Source organism: Budorcas taxicolor, chromosome 22 (genome assembly GCF_023091745.1).
Source record: "Budorcas taxicolor isolate Tak-1 chromosome 22, Takin1.1, whole genome shotgun sequence".
In the NCBI taxonomy this organism is placed as follows: Eukaryota; Metazoa; Chordata; class Mammalia; order Artiodactyla; family Bovidae; genus Budorcas; species Budorcas taxicolor.
The window spans coordinates 7689241-7712287 of NC_068931.1; the positions used below are offsets into that span (position 1 = coordinate 7689241).

The 23047-nt window shown below is 41.0% G+C and overlaps 1 protein-coding gene across 1 annotated transcript in view; it reads left to right on the top strand.

Moving 5' to 3' along the window:
- The window catches only part of RTTN (rotatin), a 106673-nt gene that overhangs the window by 72358 nt on the left and 11268 nt on the right, over window positions 1-23047 (top strand). The window contains exons 35-44 of the mRNA XM_052660402.1: window positions 5428-5521; window positions 7725-7917; window positions 9453-9543; window positions 12690-12843; window positions 14194-14331; window positions 14645-14862; window positions 15376-15481; window positions 16446-16543; window positions 18256-18333; window positions 21991-22117. Coding sequence (XP_052516362.1) covers window positions 5428-5521; window positions 7725-7917; window positions 9453-9543; window positions 12690-12843; window positions 14194-14331; window positions 14645-14862; window positions 15376-15481; window positions 16446-16543; window positions 18256-18333; window positions 21991-22117 — 1297 coding nt within the window. The remainder of the gene's footprint in view (window positions 1-5427; window positions 5522-7724; window positions 7918-9452; window positions 9544-12689; window positions 12844-14193; window positions 14332-14644; window positions 14863-15375; window positions 15482-16445; window positions 16544-18255; window positions 18334-21990; window positions 22118-23047) is intronic.

Consider the following 23047-nt stretch of genomic DNA (forward strand, 5'->3'; position numbering starts at 1 on the left):
GTAAGAGAAAGAATGATATGACTCAGTGCTAAAGGGAACTGCAGTAATTGGCTATTTAAATAGTTCATAGAAGGACAGTGTTAATTATGTGCTTAAAAATAGTAATTCTTAGGTTTACCCTTTTTGTTTTAAGGGCTATAGGCTAACTTTGCAATCTGTACATACTTCAGTTCTTTGTTTATAGAAGGTATGTAGTAAATAGTAATTACTCTAAGTAACTTGGAGTTATCTTAGCTGCTTGGTAGATAACCAAGTTGTATTTTTTCTATACAAGGAGACTTAAAAAACCCCAAAGCAAATCAAGCATTTATATTTCTCTATTTTATAATAATATGTAAATCTTATAGATTAAGATACTAGTTTTTCTGAGAAACACTTTGTAAATATATCACTTTTTATAATAATTAAATTAGAAACACCTCTATTAATCCAGGACAGGGAAGCCTGGCATGCTGCAGTCCATGGGGTCACAAAGAATCGGACATGACTGAGCAGCTGAACTGAACTATTAATGCAAGTCTTTAACTTGTTCATGTGAGGATATCACATGGACTTTGAGAAGTATATACCAGTGAAATCTGTTGTTAAGAATTCTTGTGTATAGTCCTATGTAAAACTTACTTCTCAAAAGACTAATACTACCTGTTAGAATTTTTACAGTCAGCTCTTTCTTTCTTTCATGGTTTCCAAATGGAAGAGTTTTAGTGTTGGTAACTTACTCACCAAATTGCTGACTTTTATTCACAAAAAGTAGTCTCATTACTCCAGTTCTACGAATTGTCTTGTTTTCCTTATCATATGAGGGGTACTATATCTTTTTTTTTTTCCAGCAGGAGACAGATGTGGAGAGTTTTTATTCATTATGTCAGTGTTACTTTAAACCTAAGCATTCCGTACCCAGACCAACTGATGCTTCCTCAGGTATAAGAAAATGTTGAGGTATCAGTTAAATGGCTGTAAATCTTGCTAATAAGCTTCTCTGGTTATTTAAATCGTAGTTTTTATGTCTTCCAGAATTGAGAAAAGATACAGCTTGTTGATCGGTTTGTTTTTCCACTATGTCTTTCCAAGGAGGGCATTGTCTTTTGCTGTGGGCCATGCCATTCAGTGCACTATGGCCGCACCATTGTCTGGTATTGGTGCCACACTAGGTGCCTGAGTGGCGTTATCTGATGCATATTGATGTAGGCGACTGCAGCTTGTATGCTTTGTGAATTACAGATAGAGTAAGGAGTGTCATTGTTACCTTGGGGAGTATTGCCCTATAAATAAAGCCTTTTTAGAGATGGCTTCCTCAACTCACTGTCCCCTTCCCCAGGGCAGGGGTGGCAGTTGGGAGGTCAGGCATCAGTTGTTTTTCCTCTTGGAATCACATTTCTACTTCTCAGAGATATTCGAACTAGATGAGTGTTTATTCCTTGGACATACCAGTGTGTATCAACAGCTTTAACACCAAAGTTTGGTCTTTTCTGTGATCTTGAGCAGAATTATGTCTGTTTTATCAATTTTCAAAGTAAAGGACATGTGGGTCATTTCCTTTTGAGCTTTTCTTTGTGAAATATGTGATTCTTTCAAACTTTCTGCAGCACTAATTTAAGGAGCACTGGTTTTATTTAAACATTTATAGAGAAATTTTACTCATGGGTCCTCATACCCTTTAAAAAACTGAAAATCATTTTTACTATTGGTATTTTACAAATGAAGGGATGAATGCATGGAATGAGTAAGTGTCTTGTGCAGGGTTCCAGCATTGCTGACTGGTTAAGCATTATTTGAATCCAGAGAAGCTGGCCATAATGTCATGCCCCTTCACCACAAAGCAAATGTGACTAGTGCCAAAATAGATGTGACAGTGAGGGTGCAGTGAGCTTAGGTGAAAAGGAATGATGAAATGGGAGTGATTTTGTGTGAGAAGTGGCAATTGAAGTGGGCTTTAAACGATCAAAACCTTCTTTTTTATATTATGTACACATTTACAAGGAGCTAAAAAGATACTCAGATGGTGATTGTAGCCATGAAATTAAAAGATGCTTACTCCTTGGAAGAAAAGTTACGACCATCCTAGATAGCATATTCAAAAGCAGAGACATTACTTTGCCGACTAAGGTCTGTCTAGTCAAGGCTATGGTTTTTTCTGTGGTCATGTATGGATGTGAGAGTTGGACTGTGAAGAAGGCTGAGCGCCAAAGAATTGATGCTTTTGAACTGTGGTGTTGGAGAAGACTCTTGAGAGTCCCTTGGACTGCAAGGAGATCCAACCAGTCCATTCTGAAGGAGATCAGCCCTGGGGTTTCTTTGGAAGGAATGATGCTAAAGCTGAAGCTCCAGTACTTTGGCCACCTCATGCAAAGAGTTGACTCATTGGAAAAGACTCTGATGCTGGGAGGAATTGGGGGCAGGAGGGGAAGGGGACGACAGAAGATGAGATGGCTGGATGGTATCACTGACTCGATGGATGTGAGTCTGGGTGAACTCCGGGAGTTGGTGATGGACAGGGAGGCCTAGGGTGCTGTGATTCATGGGGTTGCAAAGAGTCAGACACGACTGAGCGACTGAAGTGAACTGAACTGAAAACGATACTCAAATGTCTTTGAATTCAGTGCCCGCATATGAGATTTGAAAGTCTAGTTGAGACATAAAGCATAATTAGAAAATAACTGAATACCAAGCTTTGAGGTGGTGGAAGCATTAGATATTCAGAAAATGCATAGAGTTGTTTGGAGTGTGGGAGAAAGGCTTAAGTTTGATTACTGGTGTGACCAGATGGGATTAACCAGGAGACCTGAGTCTGGGTTTATGGTTTTGAAGAGAGAATCTGTAATAGCTATAAAGATGTAAAGATACTCCAGCAGAGTGAAATGTCATGAAACATTATAATTGATATTAGAGAAATATGAATTGACATTTGTTGGATGGTAGTTAAAAGTTATTTTATAGACCAGGATGACAAATAACACATTCACATATTGATGTGTATTATTAAATATGATCAAATGAATGTCCTTTGGAGATTATTTTCAAGCAAGCAAGATTTGAGGACAGTATAGAGCAAGTCAGCTTAATACATTTTTACTTTTATCTGTTAAAATAGTAATCCTTGGTGACTCAGATGGTAAAGAATATGCCTGCATTGCACAAGACCTGGGTTCGGTCCCTGGGTTGGGAAGATGCCCTGGAGAAGGGAATGGCAACCAGCTAGAGTTTTCTTGCCTGGGGCATTCCATGGACAGAAGAGCCTGGCTGGTTATAGTCCATGGGGTTGCGGAGAGTCAGACATGATTCAACAACTAATACTTTCATGCTAATATAGCAAATTTTAAAAATTTAGATTGTTTAGTAGAAATACAAATAACCCCAGTCAGTTTTGGTTAACCCCAAACACAGTATATTGGTCTAGAAAGAAGTTCTTATGTTTTATCAATCATATGGGGTGGGGTAAGTTAGAATGCAACCATTAGATACTTTGTAAAATCATATTTTTCAAACTTTGTTTGTCCCTTCCTTGGCTGATACTGAGGAAGAGCCCAGTGTTTATTAAGGCCTGATGTTTGTTGCGTTCTTCTAATGAGCCGGGTATTTAGTGGGTCCTCAGAGGCTTGCTTGTCCTGCAGTGAGTGTAATCTTCATTTTCATCAGTAGAGAGGACTGCTTGAGTGTTTGTCAGTTGAAGCGATGTTCAGTGAAAAGATGGAGGATTTCAACTCCTCGTCCTCTTAATTTTTTCCCCTGTAGCCGAGGGAGCTGGAGCCAGGCTTGTTTGGCGGCTCCTGTGTGGTTGTGACGTCAGTCTCAGTGTGTGATTGTTTCTTCACAGACTGAAAGTTATCTGGATGTCCATTGACAGGGACATTTCTTTTCTGTTTTTTTTTTAACACATCTCTTATAGCCAGTTATAGGCAGATATAATTTTAAAATGTCTTTAGGTTTTCCCCTCCTCCTGTGTGGATCTAGTGTTATATAAAATAAGACATTTAATACATGCTTATTTATGAATGATTTATCTAGACTGAGGTTTATCTAGCCTCCATCTGTAGATGACTTTATCCACTCAGCTTACAGCTTTTGGCTGCAGCTTTCTGTCACTTAGTTGCTGCTGCTGTAACGTCATACTTCAAGTGGTGAGAGGTGATTGAGGTCAGAAGTTGAAAGAGGGATTTTAAAAACTATTAATTTCATGTGCCATTTTCTTCAAATTCTTGTTTTTTTTTTTTGCTATCAGAAACTGCAAATGAAAATCACCTTGGGTTTTGCTTTCATCCTGTCAAATCAAGTCTAAGGTACCCTACTTTAAGGATTAGGACAAATACGGAATCAATGTACAGATACTGTGAGCTGTACAGTGTCTGGGTTTGTGGTAGGTAGATTCGTAAGTTCTGTTGACAACTTATTTGCGTGCATGCATGGACCTGGAGCTGACCCAGGTATGGGAAGTTTATGCTGTCTCAGAGAAAAGAAACTGATGGGAGAACTCAGTAATTTTTACACAGAAGGTACTTGACAGTTTGGGCTTTTTCAGCTTTATAATTTTTATAATCTGTAAATCTACATGTGAAATTCTGTTTGTTTTCTACAGAATTTCTATCCTGTTTAGTGTTTCCAAAAAGCATGATAGAAATTCTGTAGAAAATTTCTATCTAACACTCTGTAAAGTGTTTTCTGAAGTACAGTGTCAATATAGTTCTTAATTTTTAAAAACAGTTCATTTGTGATGGGGAAGAGATAAATCTTTTCATACTTCTAATTCTTTTATATGCACTATTAAAATTTGTGTGTGCCATTTGGAACTAAAAAGACTCTTATTATGAATTAAGAAGTACAAAATACCTTAAAGACACAACAATTTATAGTTAAAGTAGTATGCATCTTAGCCTCTCAACATTTGAGAGTTAAGTTGGAATGGGCTTTACGTGGATGTTCAGTCACTTCAGTCGTGTGTCCAACTCTTTGCAACCCCGTATACTATAGCCCACCAGGCTCCTCTGTCCATGGGATTATCCAGGCAAGAGTGCCGGAGTGGGTTGCCATGCCTATTCCAGGAATCCTTGACCCAGGGTTGAACCCGTGTCTCCTGCAACTCCTGTATTGCGGGCAGATTCTTTACTGCTGCGCCACTGGGGAAGCCTGGGCAATGGGCTTTCTCAGGACCTTAAAATCTTCGATGAGCTTCATACCAAAACTTTGCTCCTTTAAGTTAACTGATTTACATAAACTGTAACAGGTCTAAGAAGCAGAAAATGCCATTCCAAAATCTGTTATGACTCTGCAGACATGGAGTGTTTTTCAGTTATACTAACTAGTGTGCTTTTGTGATAAACCTTTTTGTGTGAGGATATCTTGTGTGTATGTTGCTGGTGTTTCATTTCCCAGTTGGTGATGTTAACCAGTGAGTGCTCCAAATATAAAGTAATTGTCTTTGCTGATCCCTAGGTGGCAGCTTCGTCGGGCAGTGCTGAATTTCAGTCTCTCGTGCTCTCCATGGTGCCTCACCCTGAAGTCATACACGACCAGCTGGTGGCCCAAGGTATCCTTTTAGGAAGGCATTCTACTTTCAGGAAGAAGATTGACAAGTTGGTCCAGACAGAAATTTTGAAAGTAAATGTCTAGATAAAAGAACCAAATTAAGTCACAGAACAAGCCGTCCAGATAAGAACAAAATGAAATGTCACAGAACATAATAGAATAAGTACATCAGAAATTAACAAACAAATACGCTTAACTAATAAATGGGAATTTGGCCATCAAGTAGTCTGATTGCCATATGGTTCCTTATTAGATAATAATGGATACGTGGTATTTGAATCAAGGAACTGATAGATGTTAATTAGCTTCATTTTTTCCCCTTCTTTTGGGAACACACCTCAGTTTGCCACTTGAAAAATGAATCCACTTGAAAGTGATGAGAAGTGGGGTCATAAGGGTTTTACAGAGCCTATGCTTTCGGTTTAAAGCACACAAAATATTTCGAGTCCTTATTTTATAAGAAGGTCATGATGAGTAGCCTAGGATTTATTTTTATTAATGACAATGTGTAAATTTTATTCTTTGTTTTAGGGACTGTTGCCAGCTCTGTTTGCTTCACACTTTATATATTTGTATAGATTATAGCTAGCTTTTGTTTCTTCTAAGGCAGTAGATAGACCTTTATTCAGTAGCTTTAAATCCCTAATCTGTAATGAATATACTACCTAAAAAGAATGTAATTTTAAACACTGAAATATGAGCATCTGCAGGGAAAATGCGTTCTAAAACTTAAGAAATATTTGTCTAAGTAAGACTTTACTCTGAATTTTCATTACACTGTTTGTTCCAGAACTGCCTGAACAGTGTCCCAGTTTGGTTTTTAGTAATTCATGTTAACATATAAAAATGTTTAATTTTAGAAAGTACTTATTTGATCCTCTTAAGAACAAAAGAAGCAAACTCAGGTTGTTTTAAGTAGCTTAGAACACAGAGCATGAAATGAAGTTTGATAACGAATCTCACAAACATTTATTTCTAAGAGTATGTTGAGTTACTGTTTTTTAAACAGCTTTATTGAGATATAATTCACATTCATACAGTTCACTCATTGTAAGTGTACAATTCCTTGGGTTTAAATGTACTCACACAGTCATGCAAACATTGCCGCAGTCGGTTGTAGAACACTTTTATCACCCAGAACAAGCCTCGCTCCTGCTAGCAGTCACTCCTGATCTCCCCTGCGCTCCCCAGCCTGCTGCAATCACTAGCCTGCTTTCCCTCTTTATAGATTGGCCAGTTTGGGATGTTTCATATAAATGGAATCTTATTTAGGGGTCAGGGTGAGGGTATCTCCGGAATTTTTTTTGTACTTTTGTGTAAGTTTGGTTTATTCAAAATAGAATGTTTCCTTAAAATAGAAATAAGAAGTAAAGGTCATGAGGGAGTCTTGAGGCAGCTTAAACTGTCTTGTTAACAGTCCCTTGCCGAGTCTTCTAGGAAAGTTCCGTACTCTTGTATCTTCAGTTCTAAAATCCAGAATTTCTGAAAGTGAAAAATTTTCTCAGAACTCAGGTGGCAGTAAGCCTTAGCTGTGCCTGAATACATTTGAGTACAAAATCTGACCAGTTCTAGTTGGAAGTTGTACTTGCTTATATGTTTGTCCTACTTGTTTTGATCATGTGTCTGCTCCTTGTGGGGCATTGCCCAAGATTCCACTGGGGGTGTTAGTTAGTGTAGAGTGGTGGTTGTTGTTTAGTTGTTATGTTGTGTCTGACTCTTTTGAGACCCTATGAACTATAGCCCACGAGGCTCCTCTGCCCATGGAATTTCCCAGGCAAGAGTACGGGAGTGGGTTGCCATTTCCTTCTCCGAGGGATATTCCTGACCCAGAGATTGAACCCTTGTGTGGTGCATCTGTTTGTTACCCGCTGTCTGAGTGCATGAGACACAAAACCATGCCCTGCCCTTCTCGTCTTGGGCAGTACATTGGCACCCAAGGTATCCCTCAGATACATGCATGTACATGTGCACACACACACACACACACACACTCACACTCACTCACTCTCTCTCTCTCTGGAGGAGCTGAATGTCTGACTCGCTGGCCTCACGGTTGAGGTGTGCCGAGCAGTTAGGGGAATTCCCCAGCTGTCTCTCTTTAGCACTTTTAGGAACTTTCATCTGATTATCAGAACTTGTGAATTTTGTATGTAACCACAAGCTAAACAAAATGGTGATAATTTTCACACCTATCTCAATAATAGGTCAGCGTGAAGCTGCGTCTCCACGGCTTCCTCCTGATTCACCCCTCTCTGCTCCTCTGCCCAGGCAGTGTGTGTTTGTCACCCCGCCCCTCCTCTCCGCGACGTGCAGCCTCCTAGACAGCCTCTTGGTGGCCACTCCAGGCGACACTGCCAGCGCTTTCCGACGAACCCGTCTCATTGAGCTTCTCTGTAGGTAAGAGAGAAACACTCCCAGGGAAGCAGGGAGACCGAGGTTTTCGCTTTTGCCAGATTTGTCTGGACAGTTTTTATTTTCAGTCTGTTAAAGCATTTGCATTGCTTTGTTTCACTAACTGTTAAACTTCCTGTACCCCATCCTGATATTTTAAAACTCAGAAATTTGTCCTCTGACACACTAAAGAAATATGATACAAGCCTCCTTGATTGTTCAGAATGGAAGTGAAGGAGTTCTGGGTTTCATCTCCCTAGTCGTCATATCAGAATAACGTCATTGGGTTGAAAAGTCATTTTTAAAATCCATTTGGAATTGTTTAGTTATGGGAGGCTGAAAGTTTTAATAGAAAGTAGTCTGATAAAAGTTAAGGAAATCATGATTTGGTTCTTTGATGTATCTAATATTAATTGGCATCTGAACGGACTTTTTCTGATTTTGTGATTGGCTGTATGGTATCGTTAAAAGGCCAAGGAGATTGGATTCAGTCCAGCTTAGGTCCTGATTATGGTTCATTCTCTCGCTAGTGTTGCGGCCTTGGGAAAGGCACTTTAATCTCTGATGCGTCATTGATAACACTAGTTAATGGGATGACTGTTAGGATTAAAAAGAGGTGTTGTCTGTGATACTCTCTTGAGTAAAGTATTCCTTCCCTCCTGACATCCTGCTTATTCCAGACACATATACCCACCTCCTGTTCCCCATATGCTCATTTGCATTTCTCTCTCTCTGTTTCTGCCCTTTGAACATCCGCTCTCTGAATTGTTTTCCTTGTCTTAGCCAAAGCACAATGCTTTCTTTTTCTTTTTGGGATAAGAGCAGTCTCAAGAGAAAGAAGTCTGCTGTGCTTCACTTACTCAATGGTGTCCATTTCTTTACCCTTTATAGTAGTCAGCAAGATGAGACTTTGGTCTGTTTACATTTCTTGTCCTACTAAATGAAACTGCTAGGTGATTGTCTTTCCTTCTTGAATGTTTCCTATCTCAAAAATGGTCAAAATGGAGTGTTAGGAATATTTTTGCTTCAGCAGAGTCTGTTAAGAGTCTGTCATGACGTTGAGGGCACGGAGGTATTAAAGAATCTTACAGGAAAGGCTTATATTTCCATCCATGTTATTTCTGACTTAAATTTTTTTGCTGTTCTTTTTTTTTTTCTTTTTTTTTGGTTTTTACTTTCTAAATCAGAACTTACTTCCTCGAAAGTGTTTTTCCTGTTTTAAATAGGGACATAAGCACCAAGGTCTTTCTCTTGTTTGTCTTTTCCTTCTGAAAGAACTTTATTATATTCTGCTTGTAATAGGTTTCATTATATATTTTCCTTAGAATTCTTGGTTTCTGACTTTTAGCTGATGGTATCTTTTCCCATGTTCTGAAATATTTTAGGGAAACTTTTTATAAACATTTATTTCCTTCATTTCATAAAAACCCCTTTTCTTGAGTTACGTTCATGGTCATATCCAAACTGTAAATTCTGATTTGTTCATCTTCAGTAACAAGCATCCCGATAGTCTGAAGGGTGCTTCTTCTCTTCCTTCACAGCATCACAGATGCCACCCTCCTAGAGACAAGCGTCCAGGAGCTCCGGGCCCTGCTGCCCATGTCTCTTCCTGCTGAACACACTCAAGCTCAGGTGAGCGCCCACGTCGCCCTCTCACCTCGTCTGTGTGTGCGTTTCTGTAGCCTTTGGTGCCAAAAACAGAAATTATGGAGGACATACCACAGGAGAGGAGTGAAAGTCTCTTAGGATATACATGGTTTGATGAGGTTATTTGAAATAGGTTACTTAATATTTAAACCGGAGACATCTCTGAATGGTAGTAAAGAGCAGTGAGAGGTTTGAAGTCCTAGATTCTATGCCTGGTTCCATCATTAACCAGCTAGACATGTTTCATCAAGGATCTGGGTACCTTTGAGTACTGTATTAGACAAAGGGAATGTTCATTGTATAGCCCACCTTCCCCCTCTGTGATTTTAGGATATCTCTGTTATTTCTACCTAAATTAAAGTTGTAGAAATACTTAGTAAATTCTGTGTATTTCAAAGCTCAGTTTAATAAGGATAAATTTATGTTTGTTCCTTCACAGATATTTAGTGAAGTTGTTGCTAACAGAAATGGTACCTTAAGATCAGATTTTTAAAAAGGGCCAAAAGATTTATTTGGGTGAGAGATAATAAAGGTAGGCCAGACCAGTATCTCTTGCTCTGTAATGTCTTCTTCGAGCTTTCTGCTTAAGGCAGACCGTGTCCTACAGGCTGGGTAACACTGTACATCATCTTCCAAACACTGGCCCAGTGCGGCGTTTCCACTTGTGAGTGTGCTTGTTTGCGTATTGGCCATCGCCTCCATTTTTCTGCCTGTCCATCCAGCAAATCTTTATTGGGGGCCTACTGAGTAGCAGGATCTTCCCTAAGTGAATAAAATAGAGAACCTTCCCCTCAAGTTGGGAGTGTAGACGGTGATCAAATACATATATGCCTGATGGTGTCTTAGATAGACATCTAAGAAGAAGAACTAAAGGAGGAACAAGAAGTAGCGTCAGAGCTGGCAGGGCGGGGCTTTTCTGTGTCGAGTGCTCAGAGAGGGGCTTTCAGACAGTGACGTGTGGCCTGAAGTGAGCGGGGAAGCCAGTCCATGAGGCCTCGCGGGGCCCCTGAGAGTTGCCCTATTCAAGAAACTGCACGGAGTGGCTGGAGCAGAGTCTGCGAGGTAGAGATGAGGCCAGAGCATCCAGGGCTCCGTGAAGGTGGAAGTGCCATTAGGGCCTGTTTTATAAAGGAAGCGACAAGCCCAGAGATGGAGAGCTTGCCCAGGACGGCTCCCACAGTGAGAGGCAGGGCCAGGATCCCAGCCCGTGCAGGCTGCTTCTGGAATCCACAGTCTTCCTCTTGTACTATGTGGCCTGTGTAGACTGACTGCTTCTTGCCCGTTTGTCCTTAGTAAGATGGTTCATTCATTCCAGGAAACTCTGGAGCATACGCCCCACTATATCGTGCTGTAGGCACCAGTGATGCCTCTGAACAGAGCAGCACGCCCCTGCCCCAGAGTCTGGGTCCTCGGAACGGGAGACAGTAAACAGTAAACAATAGTTACAGGTTTTATCAGGTGGTGATGAATATAGAAAATCAGTGAGGATGGGTGAGCCCTCAGGAAAAGCCTCAGCAAGGCGAGATGTGAGCAGAGCTGAGGAGACAGGCTGTGGTGGCGAGGCAGAGCGTGCGGCGGAGCTCTGCGGGGGACAGAGACATGAGGTGCTGATGCTGGGGGTTGCTTGGTGGGGCTTTTTTTTTTTAAGAAAGAGTTTCAAACGTAAGAAAAAAAGTTACTTTATGAGCTATCCTACCGGTAGCTGACTGCATCTTCAATATTGTAGTTCACAGGAGAATCTGACAGCTCAGGCGTTCTCGCTCAGGCTTCCTGCAGGCTCTCCCCTCCCATGGGTTGTCTGTTCTCGGTCACACAGCACACGCAGAGGGCAGACTCACTGTAACTGCAGTGGTGTGGCCTAGCAAGGGGTCAGGAAGTACTTCACAGCGATAAGGAAATTAAATTTCACAAACTGCTTGCATTTAACCTGATAGGAAAAAAGTAGAGCCACCTGTACTTTTATGTAAAATGTGTCCACAGATTAGATAAAGGGAGTACCTTTCATCCAGAGAAGTAGTTCAGAAGAACTCTTTGGAAGTAGTCTGACGCCATTCACCAGAGAGGCACTTTATGTTGTTTAGTTGCTAAGTTGTATCTGCATCTATTGCAATGCTGTGGACTATCACCTGCCAGGCTTCTCTGTCCATGGGATTTTCCAGGCAAGAATACTGGAGTGGGTTGCCATTTCCTCCTCCAGGGGATCTTCCTGACCCAGGGAGCAAACCTGTGTCCCCTGCATTGGCAGGTGGATTCTTTACTGCTGAGTCACGAGGGAAGCCATGTAGGTACTTACGTCTCAACAAATGCCTGGCAGTCCCTGACTCTTACAGTAATCTGGGAGGAAAAACTGAGTGTGTGTGTGTGTGTGCACACATGTACAAAAAGAGAGGCACCAGAATGTATCTGTGAAGTTCATTTCTGTGGATTGTTGCATTGCTTGGGCATGGTGGAGAGATAAGTCATCACAGTTTGTTCTTTATTATTACATATCCAGAGAATTGTTTGTTTGTTTTTTTTTTCAGTATTTTTGCCCATGAATACTTCTTACAGTATTAGTAACAAGCAACATTCCAAAGGTGGTTTTATTGGTAATTTTAGGGAGGATTTAATTGTTCTTTTAAAACTTAAGAATAGTATTTTTATGCTAAAGGATAGTTGAGGGCGAACAGTGGACATGTTTTCATTTTATTTGTAGCAATCACTAGGCTGTTAGGCTGACTTCTCCTACCCCTCAATTGTACACCTTGAAGAATATGTTATAATCTTTCTTTACAGAATTGTAGAGCTTTGGACTGCTTTTTTTGCTTCTTCCCAAATTTTGACTCCACAGTTTAGCTACTTGAAAACCATAAAGACTTTCTAAACTCTCTAAATAGAATTCAGAATTTGGCTGTGAAAACGATGTTTTGTTTGGTATAATTATAGTTGACACTGTTAATGACCGTTAGTGACATGCTTATGAGAAAAATAATGCTTTGTCTGCTGTGCGTTCATTTTAGGTCTTTCAAAATTAAGATGGATATTTTATGACTTTTTTATTAACTTGTATTATAAAGAAGTGACACTTCATCACTGAGATTGGCTTTTCATATGATGTGCTTTGTTTTTACTGTATCTCCTCTTTCGGGCAGGTGTCCTTTCTCCTAGAATACCTGTCCTCCTTATCCCGGCTTCTGCAGTCATGTTTATTGGTGGATCCTGACCTTGTGATTCAGGATGAGCTTCTGAAACTTCTTATCCCAAACATCATCCAAGTTCTCACCCTATGCACCAAAGATATATTAGGTAAGCTGTATATATTTATTTTTAAATTAATTTATTTTAATTGGAGGCTAATTAGATTACAGTATTGTAGTGGTTTTTGCTATACACTGACATGACTCAACCATGGGTGTACATGTGTTCCCCATCCTGAACCCCTCTCCCACCTCCCTCCACAGTAAGGTTTATTTTTATTTAATTTTTTTTTTTTTTTTTTTTAAGTTTAGAAGGAAAGTAAATAATACTGAGGAAAAAATCTTAACTTTGCACCAAGTATTCAGATCAAGGTCACATTTTGGGTTGTTCTTTGCTGGTGTTTTTGGAAGACTTTCCATAAAGTGTCTTACAGGTTGGATATTTTAAGTGGTTCCAGGAGACCGTTTGAGGCAAGTACGCAGTATAGTGAAGGACCGTTACCCTGTTCTGTCATTTTAAATGAGGGTAAAGTTCTTTATGTAATGTTAGAAAGTACAGTGAGTGTTAGGTGTTAATTATTCTTATAAGCTATGGCTAAGTAACAAGTATAAGCAAGTCCAGAATATAATATCAGAAATTTCCAAAAAATTCTTAAAAATTCTTAAAAAATATGCTCTATTGAAACGTTGAATATAGAGCTTAGTAGTGGGGAAAACTCGGAGAAGGCAATGGCAACCCACTCCAGTACTCTTGCCTGGAAAATCCCATGGACGGAGGAGCCTGGTAGGCTGCAGTCCATGGGGTCGATAAGAGTCGGACACGACTGAGCGACTTCACTTTCACTTTTCACTTTCATGCATTGGAGAAAGAAATGGCAACCCACTCCAGTGTTCTTGCCTGGAGAATCCCAGAGACGGGGGAGCCTGGTGGGCTGCCATCTATGGGGTCACACAGAGTCGGACATGACTGAAGTGACTTAGCAGCAGCAGCAGCAGTGGGGAAAACTAAAGCAACTATCATATTTTAATCAAAATTAAAATATAGGAAAGAGTTTATAATGAAGTAGTCATTCATTTGGTAATTCTCTTTGACCATTAGCTCATTCTAGTTTAGTCCTTTGCACTTATGGCTTTGCAGGTTTGGGGTCTGGTTGGTGAAGTGGTTTACAATGCCCAGCAAAGGCAGTCTGCAGAGTCTCATCAGCACTGCGTCACCCAGTGCTGGGGGAGCAGTAGTTACTTAACGTGCAAGTTTGACAAGTGGCAGTGATGTCCGGATGAGCTAGCGAGGTTACACCATGTGTTCTCTATAGAGAATAGGATGAGATCCACCCCAGGGAGCAAGAGGTGATTTTTACGTTAAGTGTAATGAAGTGTCTTGGTGAGGTTTAGTTTTCAAAAGGCTCTTTTTCTTCTTTGTGTTAATAAGTCGAAACATTTTGATTGATGTTTTTTACAGATGTAGAGTTAACGTCAGCTTTTTATCAGACGTGGACTCACCTGTTCCACCTTCTGGCTGCACTGCTGAGGCGAGCTGGCCCTGCCTCCTTCCCATCTGTTACCATGGGTCTGGCCCGGTCCTGGGCAGCGGTGATCGGTAAGGAGATGGTCTTGCTGGGCTCAGGGTGTTTTTGCTTATAAAATTAAGATAATCCATTGTTTACACACACTCACACATTCTTATAAACAGGAACCTATATGAAAAGAACAAAATGAAAATGAAATCAGTTTCTTGATCAATAGGTTGTCTTGGTACTATTTAATTTATCTTTAAACACTGCAGTTATTGTTGTGCTAATAAACTTCATTAGGATTAAAAAACCTATAAACTTTGTTACTCAAATAAATTTGACTGACTTCTTTAATTTTGAAGATGTTTCCAGTCATTTACACATGAAACTGTCTTTCAGACACATTCTGCAGGTGTGCGCGTTTGTCTACCACAAGCCCCACTCTGTATACCGCCAGCCTGCAGTTCCTTTCTATTCTCTTGACTGAAGAAGCAAAAAGGCATCTCCAGGATAAGGATAAAACAAGCTTATGCCACAATCCAACAGTGGCTTCACTTCTTGACAAAACCCAGGAAAGTCAGAACTCTCTAGAACGACTTACTGAAGTAATTCTTCAGGTTAGTGGTTTCTTGATTTTTTAAAATTTGGTTTAGTTTTTAAATAATTGACTTTCAGTTTTGATCTTGTAAGAATTTTATTTAATCATTAGGATTAAAAAACAATGCTTATTACGACCATTTAAATAATAGAAGAAAGGAATTTGATAATCGTTCTTCAATTCTTCTGTTTTCTAAGGGGCCTTTTAAATAAATTACATATATGTATATATATTCCCCTGTGAATTTGATTAAGTGCTTAAACTTGCTGTATGTTAATATTCAACATAGCTTTTTTCTTTAGAGGTGAGTCTTTGAGAATGATTTTCGGTCTTCTCTATATTATAAATTTCTTATTCAGTCTCATCCACACAGAACATTCTCAAATCTTAATGATTTATCACATTCTAGTGGATTTCATGAAGTAGTTGAAAACTAACGATAGCTCTTAAGTAGGACGCATCTTTTCATTCACAAGTGTTTTGCTCCAGCTTAAGTTTTTCTCGAAGGCAGTTTGATTTGCATTCTTTGCAGTGCTATGAAGGAAAAACCTCCAAAGATGTCCTGAAGAGGGTCGCTGCGAACGCACTGATGTCACTTCTGGCCGTCAGCAGAAGAGCACAGAGACACGCGCTGAAGGGTGAGCCACCTGACGCCTCAGCTGTTTTTAACTTGTATATTTTACTGCCTGTTTATTTTAGGTGTAAAGAACCTAAAATCTTAGTGTCACTAACAAGAAGAGTTTTTTTCCCCCCCATACAGAAACATAGTAAACACGCTTTGCTTTTTTAAAAAATTTTCTGTGACGCATTCCATAGTTTTATTTGCAAAGCAGAAATAGGGACACTGATGTAGAGAACAAACGTGTTGATACCAAGGGAGGGCGGAGGGTGGGAAGAACTGGGAGACCGGACTGACACACGTACACCACCGTGTACAGACAGACAGTTAGGGAGGACGGCTGCACGGCACAGGGAGCGCCCCTCCGCCCTCCGTGGTGGCCTAAATGGGGAGGAAGTCCAGACACGCATTTCTTTTAAAGTAAGAAGATTACACATGTGGATTACTGTTTGTGTAATGAGTCTTTCTCTAGAGAATCTATTAAAGCTTAGAGTTTTTTAACGTAACATGTCACTCAGTTTCATAATAATCACATGTTAACTACAAGCACATATTGCACATACAAAGAAGACACGGAGTTTTGATAGGAATAACAACTGCATTAGATGATCCTATATTTTCATATCAATTTCCCTCTGGAGTGTTGTAATTTCTCATCCAGATTCAGGGAACACAGGTGTTTGAGATGAAAGAGAATATCAAGTCCACTAATTTCAGTTGTAACTTTGCTACCGAAACTCTGCATGCCTCCAACATAGATGAGATGTGTGAAGAGGAGTAATAAGTTAAAAATAAGTGGGTTTTAGCATTGTAGTTCTCTTGTGTTTTTATCCTCTGGTTCATTAATGTCTCACTGAAAATGTGAAAATAGAATTGGTCAGAAACAGAAAATATCATTTTTTGAGAAATTTGGTTGTTGTATATAGTTTTAACTTATTTGGAAATAAAGTATCTTTCTGGCTATTTTGGACATTGTCTTCCAGCTCATCTCGTAGACAGCTGCGTGGAGCAGATGAGGCACATTCATGCACAGCTGAACCTGGGCTCTCTGAAGCCGGGGAGGGCAGCGCTGAAGAAAAAGGTCACTGAGTTTTCAGACTCTGGGAGGCAGGGGTGACCATTTCTCGAGTTCTTGTGCTCATTAATGACACCCATGTTTGGTTGAAGTCAGTGTTTTAGAGGAAAGGTATAGCCACATAAATTAATGGGATTTCTACATTAGCAGGTTTGCGTTGGGATTTATTTGTGTGTGTGTGTGTGTGTGTGTGTGTGTGTGTGTGTGTGTCCTTATTTCTCACTTGAAGATCTTTAAGTGAGATTTATATGATATGTTACTGTTTTAAGCCTTTTGGGATATGTAAGATACATTTTTATTCTACAGAACGAATATCTTTCATAGGTTCACTAGAAATAGAATAACTTACTAAGTGTTTTCTATATGGCAGGCACTGTTCTGAACACTTCATGTTTATTAGCCACTGTTCACTCATGACAGTAATCATAGAGCCAGTAACGGGTAAAGCCACTATTCGCCCCGTGTCTGTGCAGTTGCAGAACTGGTATTCCTAGTATCAGTTCATATCCTTTGGTGACTCTCAGTGTCTCTTTTTAGCACTGAGTCTGCTGGACTCGTGACAGGCTGCATGTTCACTGTCAACTTGATGTAACATAGGTTTTTAAGAAAACTGTATTTTATATCATAATAACTTTTGTTTATAACATTAACTCAGTTTCACCTGTACTACATGGTATCTGTTTCTGTGTGTACTATACCTGCTCATCACTAAAGCTTGAGTTTCCGTCCATCACCAAACAGCTGACTCCCTCTACTGCCTTTGCCCTCCCTCACCCCTTCCTTCCTGGTCACCGCTCCGCTGGTCTCTGAGTCTGTGTGGTGTTTTGTTTTTTGGGTCTGGTTTGGTTTGTTCATTTATTTTGTTTTTTTGTTTGTTTTTTTAAATATTCCACATATGAGTAGAATCATGTAGCACTTGTCTTTCTCTGTCTGACTTATTTAACTTAGCGTAATACCTTCAAAATTCATCCCTTTTGTTGCAGATTGCAAGATTTTTTTGTGGCTGACTAATATTCCATTGTATATATACACCACATTTTTTTAATCCATCATCTGTCAATAGTCCTTTAGATTATTTTCATATCTCAACTGTTGAAAATAACAGTTTTTATATAATAGCAGTGGTTAATAATAATAAATATGGTTAAAAAGATCTGCCACAGAAGCTTATTGAGGAAATGAAGATGTGTGTGTATTTATAAACATATCTACATATCTAAGACCATTATTACAGCAGTCTGTGTAATGACTTGTTTCTACTGCATCTAGTAAGAAACCAAGAAAAAGCCTTATTTAATCATTTTATTGGTCTAGGTGCTTATATGTTTGTCAGTTTCTTTTCTTGCCTCTTTTCCTTTTCCCTCTCATGCAAAGGCCCTTTTCCTCATCATTGAGAAAGTCAGCCAACACCTGATATGATTGAAAACCAGCCAGTATGTGCTTTACTTTATTGAGATGAAATATGGAGGTTATCATGTATCTCAGTCCCTCTGGGGCTGATAGAACAGAAATAGCTTTTTTGTGGTGGGTGCGCTTCTTGAGACGTGGTCATCTTTCAGAGATCGTTAGCCTGTTAGTCCCCTCCAAACCGTGGTGGTCGGGCCACAGAAAGAGCATAGCTGTGGTGTCACATGATCCAAGGGAGAAGGAACTATTGTATGCAAAAGTGGAATATGCCATCGTTGTTCACATCTTTCAACTGCTTTTTGTTTAAACAGGAGGATGGTTTTATTAAAGAATTAAGCATTGCCATGCAGCTCCTAAGAAACTGTCTTTATCAGAATGAAGAATGTAAAGTAAGTAGAGCTCCTTCTCAGTTTTGAAAGCAGCGCTGTTATGAAACAATTTAAATTTCATATGAGATAATTAGGGAAACTGGAAAGCTCTTTGAAGTTTCCTTAGATGCACGGTTGATTGGTTCATAAGCTCAGCGTTGATTTCAGAAAATAACGCACCTAAACTTACCGTTGTTCATCAGCCCGGATGACATTTCTTGTTCATATCAGCATTTTAACTTTATCCCTGAAACTTTGACTTGAGGCAGCTAAAGCAAACTTGAGTCTCTTTTTTCCTACTGTTAGCCATTTCTTTTTTTTTTTTAATTTAATTTTAACTAAGATGGTGTGAATGGCTGTGTGTGTCTTTTAGGCAGGATTTTTTTCTGCCTAGGCAGTTGTCAGACACCTCTCCATGGGGAGGTGTCGGCATGCACAGGAAGGAAGATGAGGCTGTCTCCTGCTTCAGAGGAGAGAACGTATCACTGTGCTGATGTCAGGCAGGTTCTTCGGTTCCAGCTCTGCCGCTCGCAGGGCCCCTGATGCAGCCCCTCTGTCGGGACCCTTGAGATGTTTTGCTCTGTCTGTGAGCATTGGTGCTGTCATTTCACACAGCCATCGGGGCTCCTACGCAGAACACAGTGTCTGGAACACTTTGATTTGCTTTGTCAGTGATGGGACACTTCTGAAGCACTAACCTCCACACAGAATCACTGTGGAAAATGAGTAAGTCAGAGATAACTTAAGGAAGCTTTCTTTTTAAAAAAAATTTTCCTACCTCTTTTTAAACTTTTTATTTTATATTTGGGCATAGCTGATTAACAGTGTTGTGATAATTTCAGATGAACAGCGAAGGGACTCAGCCATACGTATACATGTATCCAGTTCTCCCCCAAACTCCCCTCCCATCCAGGCTGCCGTATCACATTGAGCAGAGTTCCATGTGCTATACAGTATTACCTTTTTCATTATTTTACTTGTGATAAAATTGGAAAAAGTATATCTTAGAAAATGAACATTTGGAGCACATATTCCTTAAACTATATAAAATAATTTACTCAAGACACATGCCTAACAATTTACATTTCAAAACAATTTCATGGGAATTAAGTATTGATATGTTTCATTAGTAATGTCACTCAATTTGCTGGTGTCCTTGCAACTCGATGCAGTGAGTGTTCATCCATGACCCCTCACTCAGGCAGTACTCTGGCACACTTCCCGGGTAGCATCTGCCTGTAGATTCACGAGATGCTGGCCTGGGCACTGGGCGTAAATGTAGTGCTCACATTTGTAACACGTTAGCCAGCTGTGAAAGTGTAATCTCTCAACAGGTCAAAGCATGTGTGCATTTCCAAGTTGCTTAATAACGAATAAATCCAAAGAAGAATATTCAGATGACTCTTGAGGATAAACAGTTCTGTGGGACAGACAGCCTTAATTTCTTTTCCTGTTCCAACTTACCTGAGGGGTGTCACACACTCCCAGTACTAAGTGTTGGTCACTCTTGTGGTGACTCAACAAGTCCTCCATGCCCATGCCACCCTGATGTCCGTAAATGTGTGACAATGAGGAGCTTTCGCACTGGGCTGGTGAGGTCGATGGACTGAGGGTTAGAGGTGGGGGACGGTGCTGGTCAGGCAGGAGGTGACGAGGAGAATGGGGAGGGAGGGGCAGACTTGAGGATCCGAGGGATGAAGAGATGTGGAGCAACTTGCAGGCTCAAGTGTAACGTAGGCATGAGTCGCAGAGCAGAATGTAGCCGTGAGTGACGCTCACGTGGGGTCTGCCCGTCTGTGGGACATCGGGATGGAGAACGGCTGGCAGTCAGTGGATCACATGGGCCTGGGGCTCTGAGGAGCAGCACAGACTGGGGGGTCTTAGGAGTTAGCGCTGGATAGAGGTGTTTGTAGCCGTGACTGTTGTTGAAATTTCCCAGTAGAGTACGTAGTGAAAGCCTAGGTCATATCCTCGGAAAATTCAACTATTTAAAAATGAGACTGTGTAGGGAATGCTGGAGAGTTTGGAGGTAATAAAGGATAGAAGGGCTGCATGGAAATGAAGAAAAAAGAGCCTTTAATAGATGCCACAGTGCCTGAGGGTTTCACAGCTACAAAGGTAGGAACAATTTTACCAGCATCATCAGTTCAGAAAAGAAATTGAAGATGAAATAACGGTTGGGAAATGACAGCAAGAAGCTTGCTTATGAGAAGCATCATTTATAATTGAGAATATGTAGTTGTAAAGGAAGCTAGCCTATATGTTGACTTCTTCTAACAGGTAATGCTTAAGTATAGACAGAAGTAAGCAAATCGAGGACTAGTTATTAAAGAGAGGAAGAAACGACCTCCTAGATGGACTCAGAGCCCTGAGGAGGCGGTGGGCTCTGTCTAGGACACAGATGGATGGATCAGTGCTGTCAGAAGAGGGACTCCGGGTCCTCCCTGCCAGGCGGGATGGGAGGAGACCCAGATGAGCCATGTGGAGTCGAGGAGGAGCTCATCCCTGCCTGGCTCTGCCTTCTCCACGAAACAGCAAACGTGGTTGTCCTCTGTGGTCGTGGGGCTGCCCTCCAGGCTCGTGGAAAGTGGGGAGCAAGGGGAACAGCATTGGGAACAACTCGCCTCTCTCTTTGTGACGTTGTGAGCGCATTGAACAAACGCCCACGTGTGTGTGCATGTGTGGGCCTACAAACTGCCTCGTCAGTTTGTTCATGAAGAAATTGCTGCATTTGCTGCCAATAGGTATATTTTATCCATAATACTGTCCCAGTGATCTTCATAATGAAAACTGAGTTCCTTAAGAATTATTGAGATAGCATAATATTTTGACTGGATTTTGCCATATTCAACTAATTTAAAAGCAGTGATCTTGGCAGTGATGACCCTGTATGTAAGACAGCAAAAAAGACACAGATGTGTATAGTGGACTTTTGGACTCAGAGGGAGAGGGAGAGGGTGGGATGATTTGGGAGAATGCCTTTGAAACATGTATACTATCATGTAAGAAACGAATCACCAGTCTATGTCCGACCCAGGATACAGCATGCTTGGGGCTGGTGCACGGGGATGACCCAGAGGGATGTTATGGGGAGGGAGGTAGGAGGGGGGTTCATGTTTGGGATCACATGTACACCCGTGGTGGATTCATGTCAATGTATGGCAAAACCAATACAGTATTGTAAAGTAAAGTAATAAATAAATAAATAAATAAATAAAAGCAAGCAGTGATCTTCTGATCTATCTGGCCACACACATTAGGTATGTATATGCACACAGGAGAAGAGCAGGTGGGGAGGACTCAGAGTTGATCAGCATGTTTCCTTGAGCAGAGAATCCCATTTCTTAACTGTGTCACAGCATTTGCAAGGGCTCATTCAGTGCTATAAGATACCACTGTCTTGCTTAATGTACGTGTTCAGAAGCTGTTTTTCTTCATTTCTTACCTAAGTTGCATTCCTGGTCACCCAGTGTTGGAGGGAGTTCCTGAGACTGGGTCTCATGGTCAGGGTGGTCCTGGTTTCAGGGTGCTGAACCTGTCCACAGGATTCTGTTCTCCAATCAGAACAAAATGAATTCTGTTTTTGTCTCCTGTGTTGGTGAAGATGTTTTGGCTGTGATTTTCGTTTATATTTTCATTATTCAGACTAATGCCGCCTTGCCTCTTTTCCCGCCACAGGAGGCGGCTCTGGACGCTCACCTGGTCCCCGTCATGCACGCTCTCTGGCCTTGGCTCTTGATGGACGACTCACTGATGCAGGTTGCGCTGCAGCTGCTTTGTGTCTACACTGCAAATTTCCCAAATGGTAAACTGAGCCCGATGCTGCCTTTCAGTAATGTACTAAAGTACTAGTGTTGTTAAAGTGCAAAAATGAATATGCTTTTTGAAGTGTTTCTTCCACTTATTTTGAGGGTGTGTTGGTTAGAGGTATGCTTTCCTGTAGGGATTTATAAGAGTGAATGGTTTGATGAGACAGAAGAGTCATCAGACAGCTCAGGGCATAGAGGGAGAAACTGTCCTGATGATACCACAGGAGAACACTGGATTTATTAGGAGAATTGGGAGAGGGAAAAGTGTGATAGAAGACCTTAAAAACCAGGTAAAGATTAAGCTTTTATAGATTCTAGAACAGGAGGCTGGTGTGATGACAGGTGGTCCTGGGGTCGGGTGGCTTGGTGACAGTTGATGTCACTGGGGTGCCTCTTTCTCGCCTGCCTCTGTCAGGCGTTTTGTTGAGCGCCTCCCATAGGCCCTGTTGTTAGTGGCCGACAGCTGAGAGTGAGAAAGGCAGGCGGGCGACGACTTGGGAAGGGAGGAGAAACTGAAAAACACTCTCTGAGCGAAAGAAAGTGGGGGCCTGCAGGCAGTATGCATTTCCCATGTAAACTCAGGGGCACAGAGTTGAGGTTTAAGCCAGCAAGACTGGGGTTTGCCTGCTTTTTCTAGCAAATTCAGCAGCTCAGCAGTTGGCTTTTCCAAATATCAAAAGACAGAAGGGGCCAGAACTGGGGACCGTACGCAGCCCATCTCATCACTGCTGTGCTGAGGGTGGCTTACTCCTCAGAGTCTGACCTCGGCCTCCACTCTGCAGCCGCCCGTCCTGGTGGCATTTGTGCTCCCCCGCGGCCCCGGTTTATCGATTTTTCCCTTCTGTAAAATGGAGACAGGAGTCATAGTGCTTTCAGTGCTTTATTGAGATCGCCAGCCCCTCAGTCCATTAGGTCACCAGCACCGG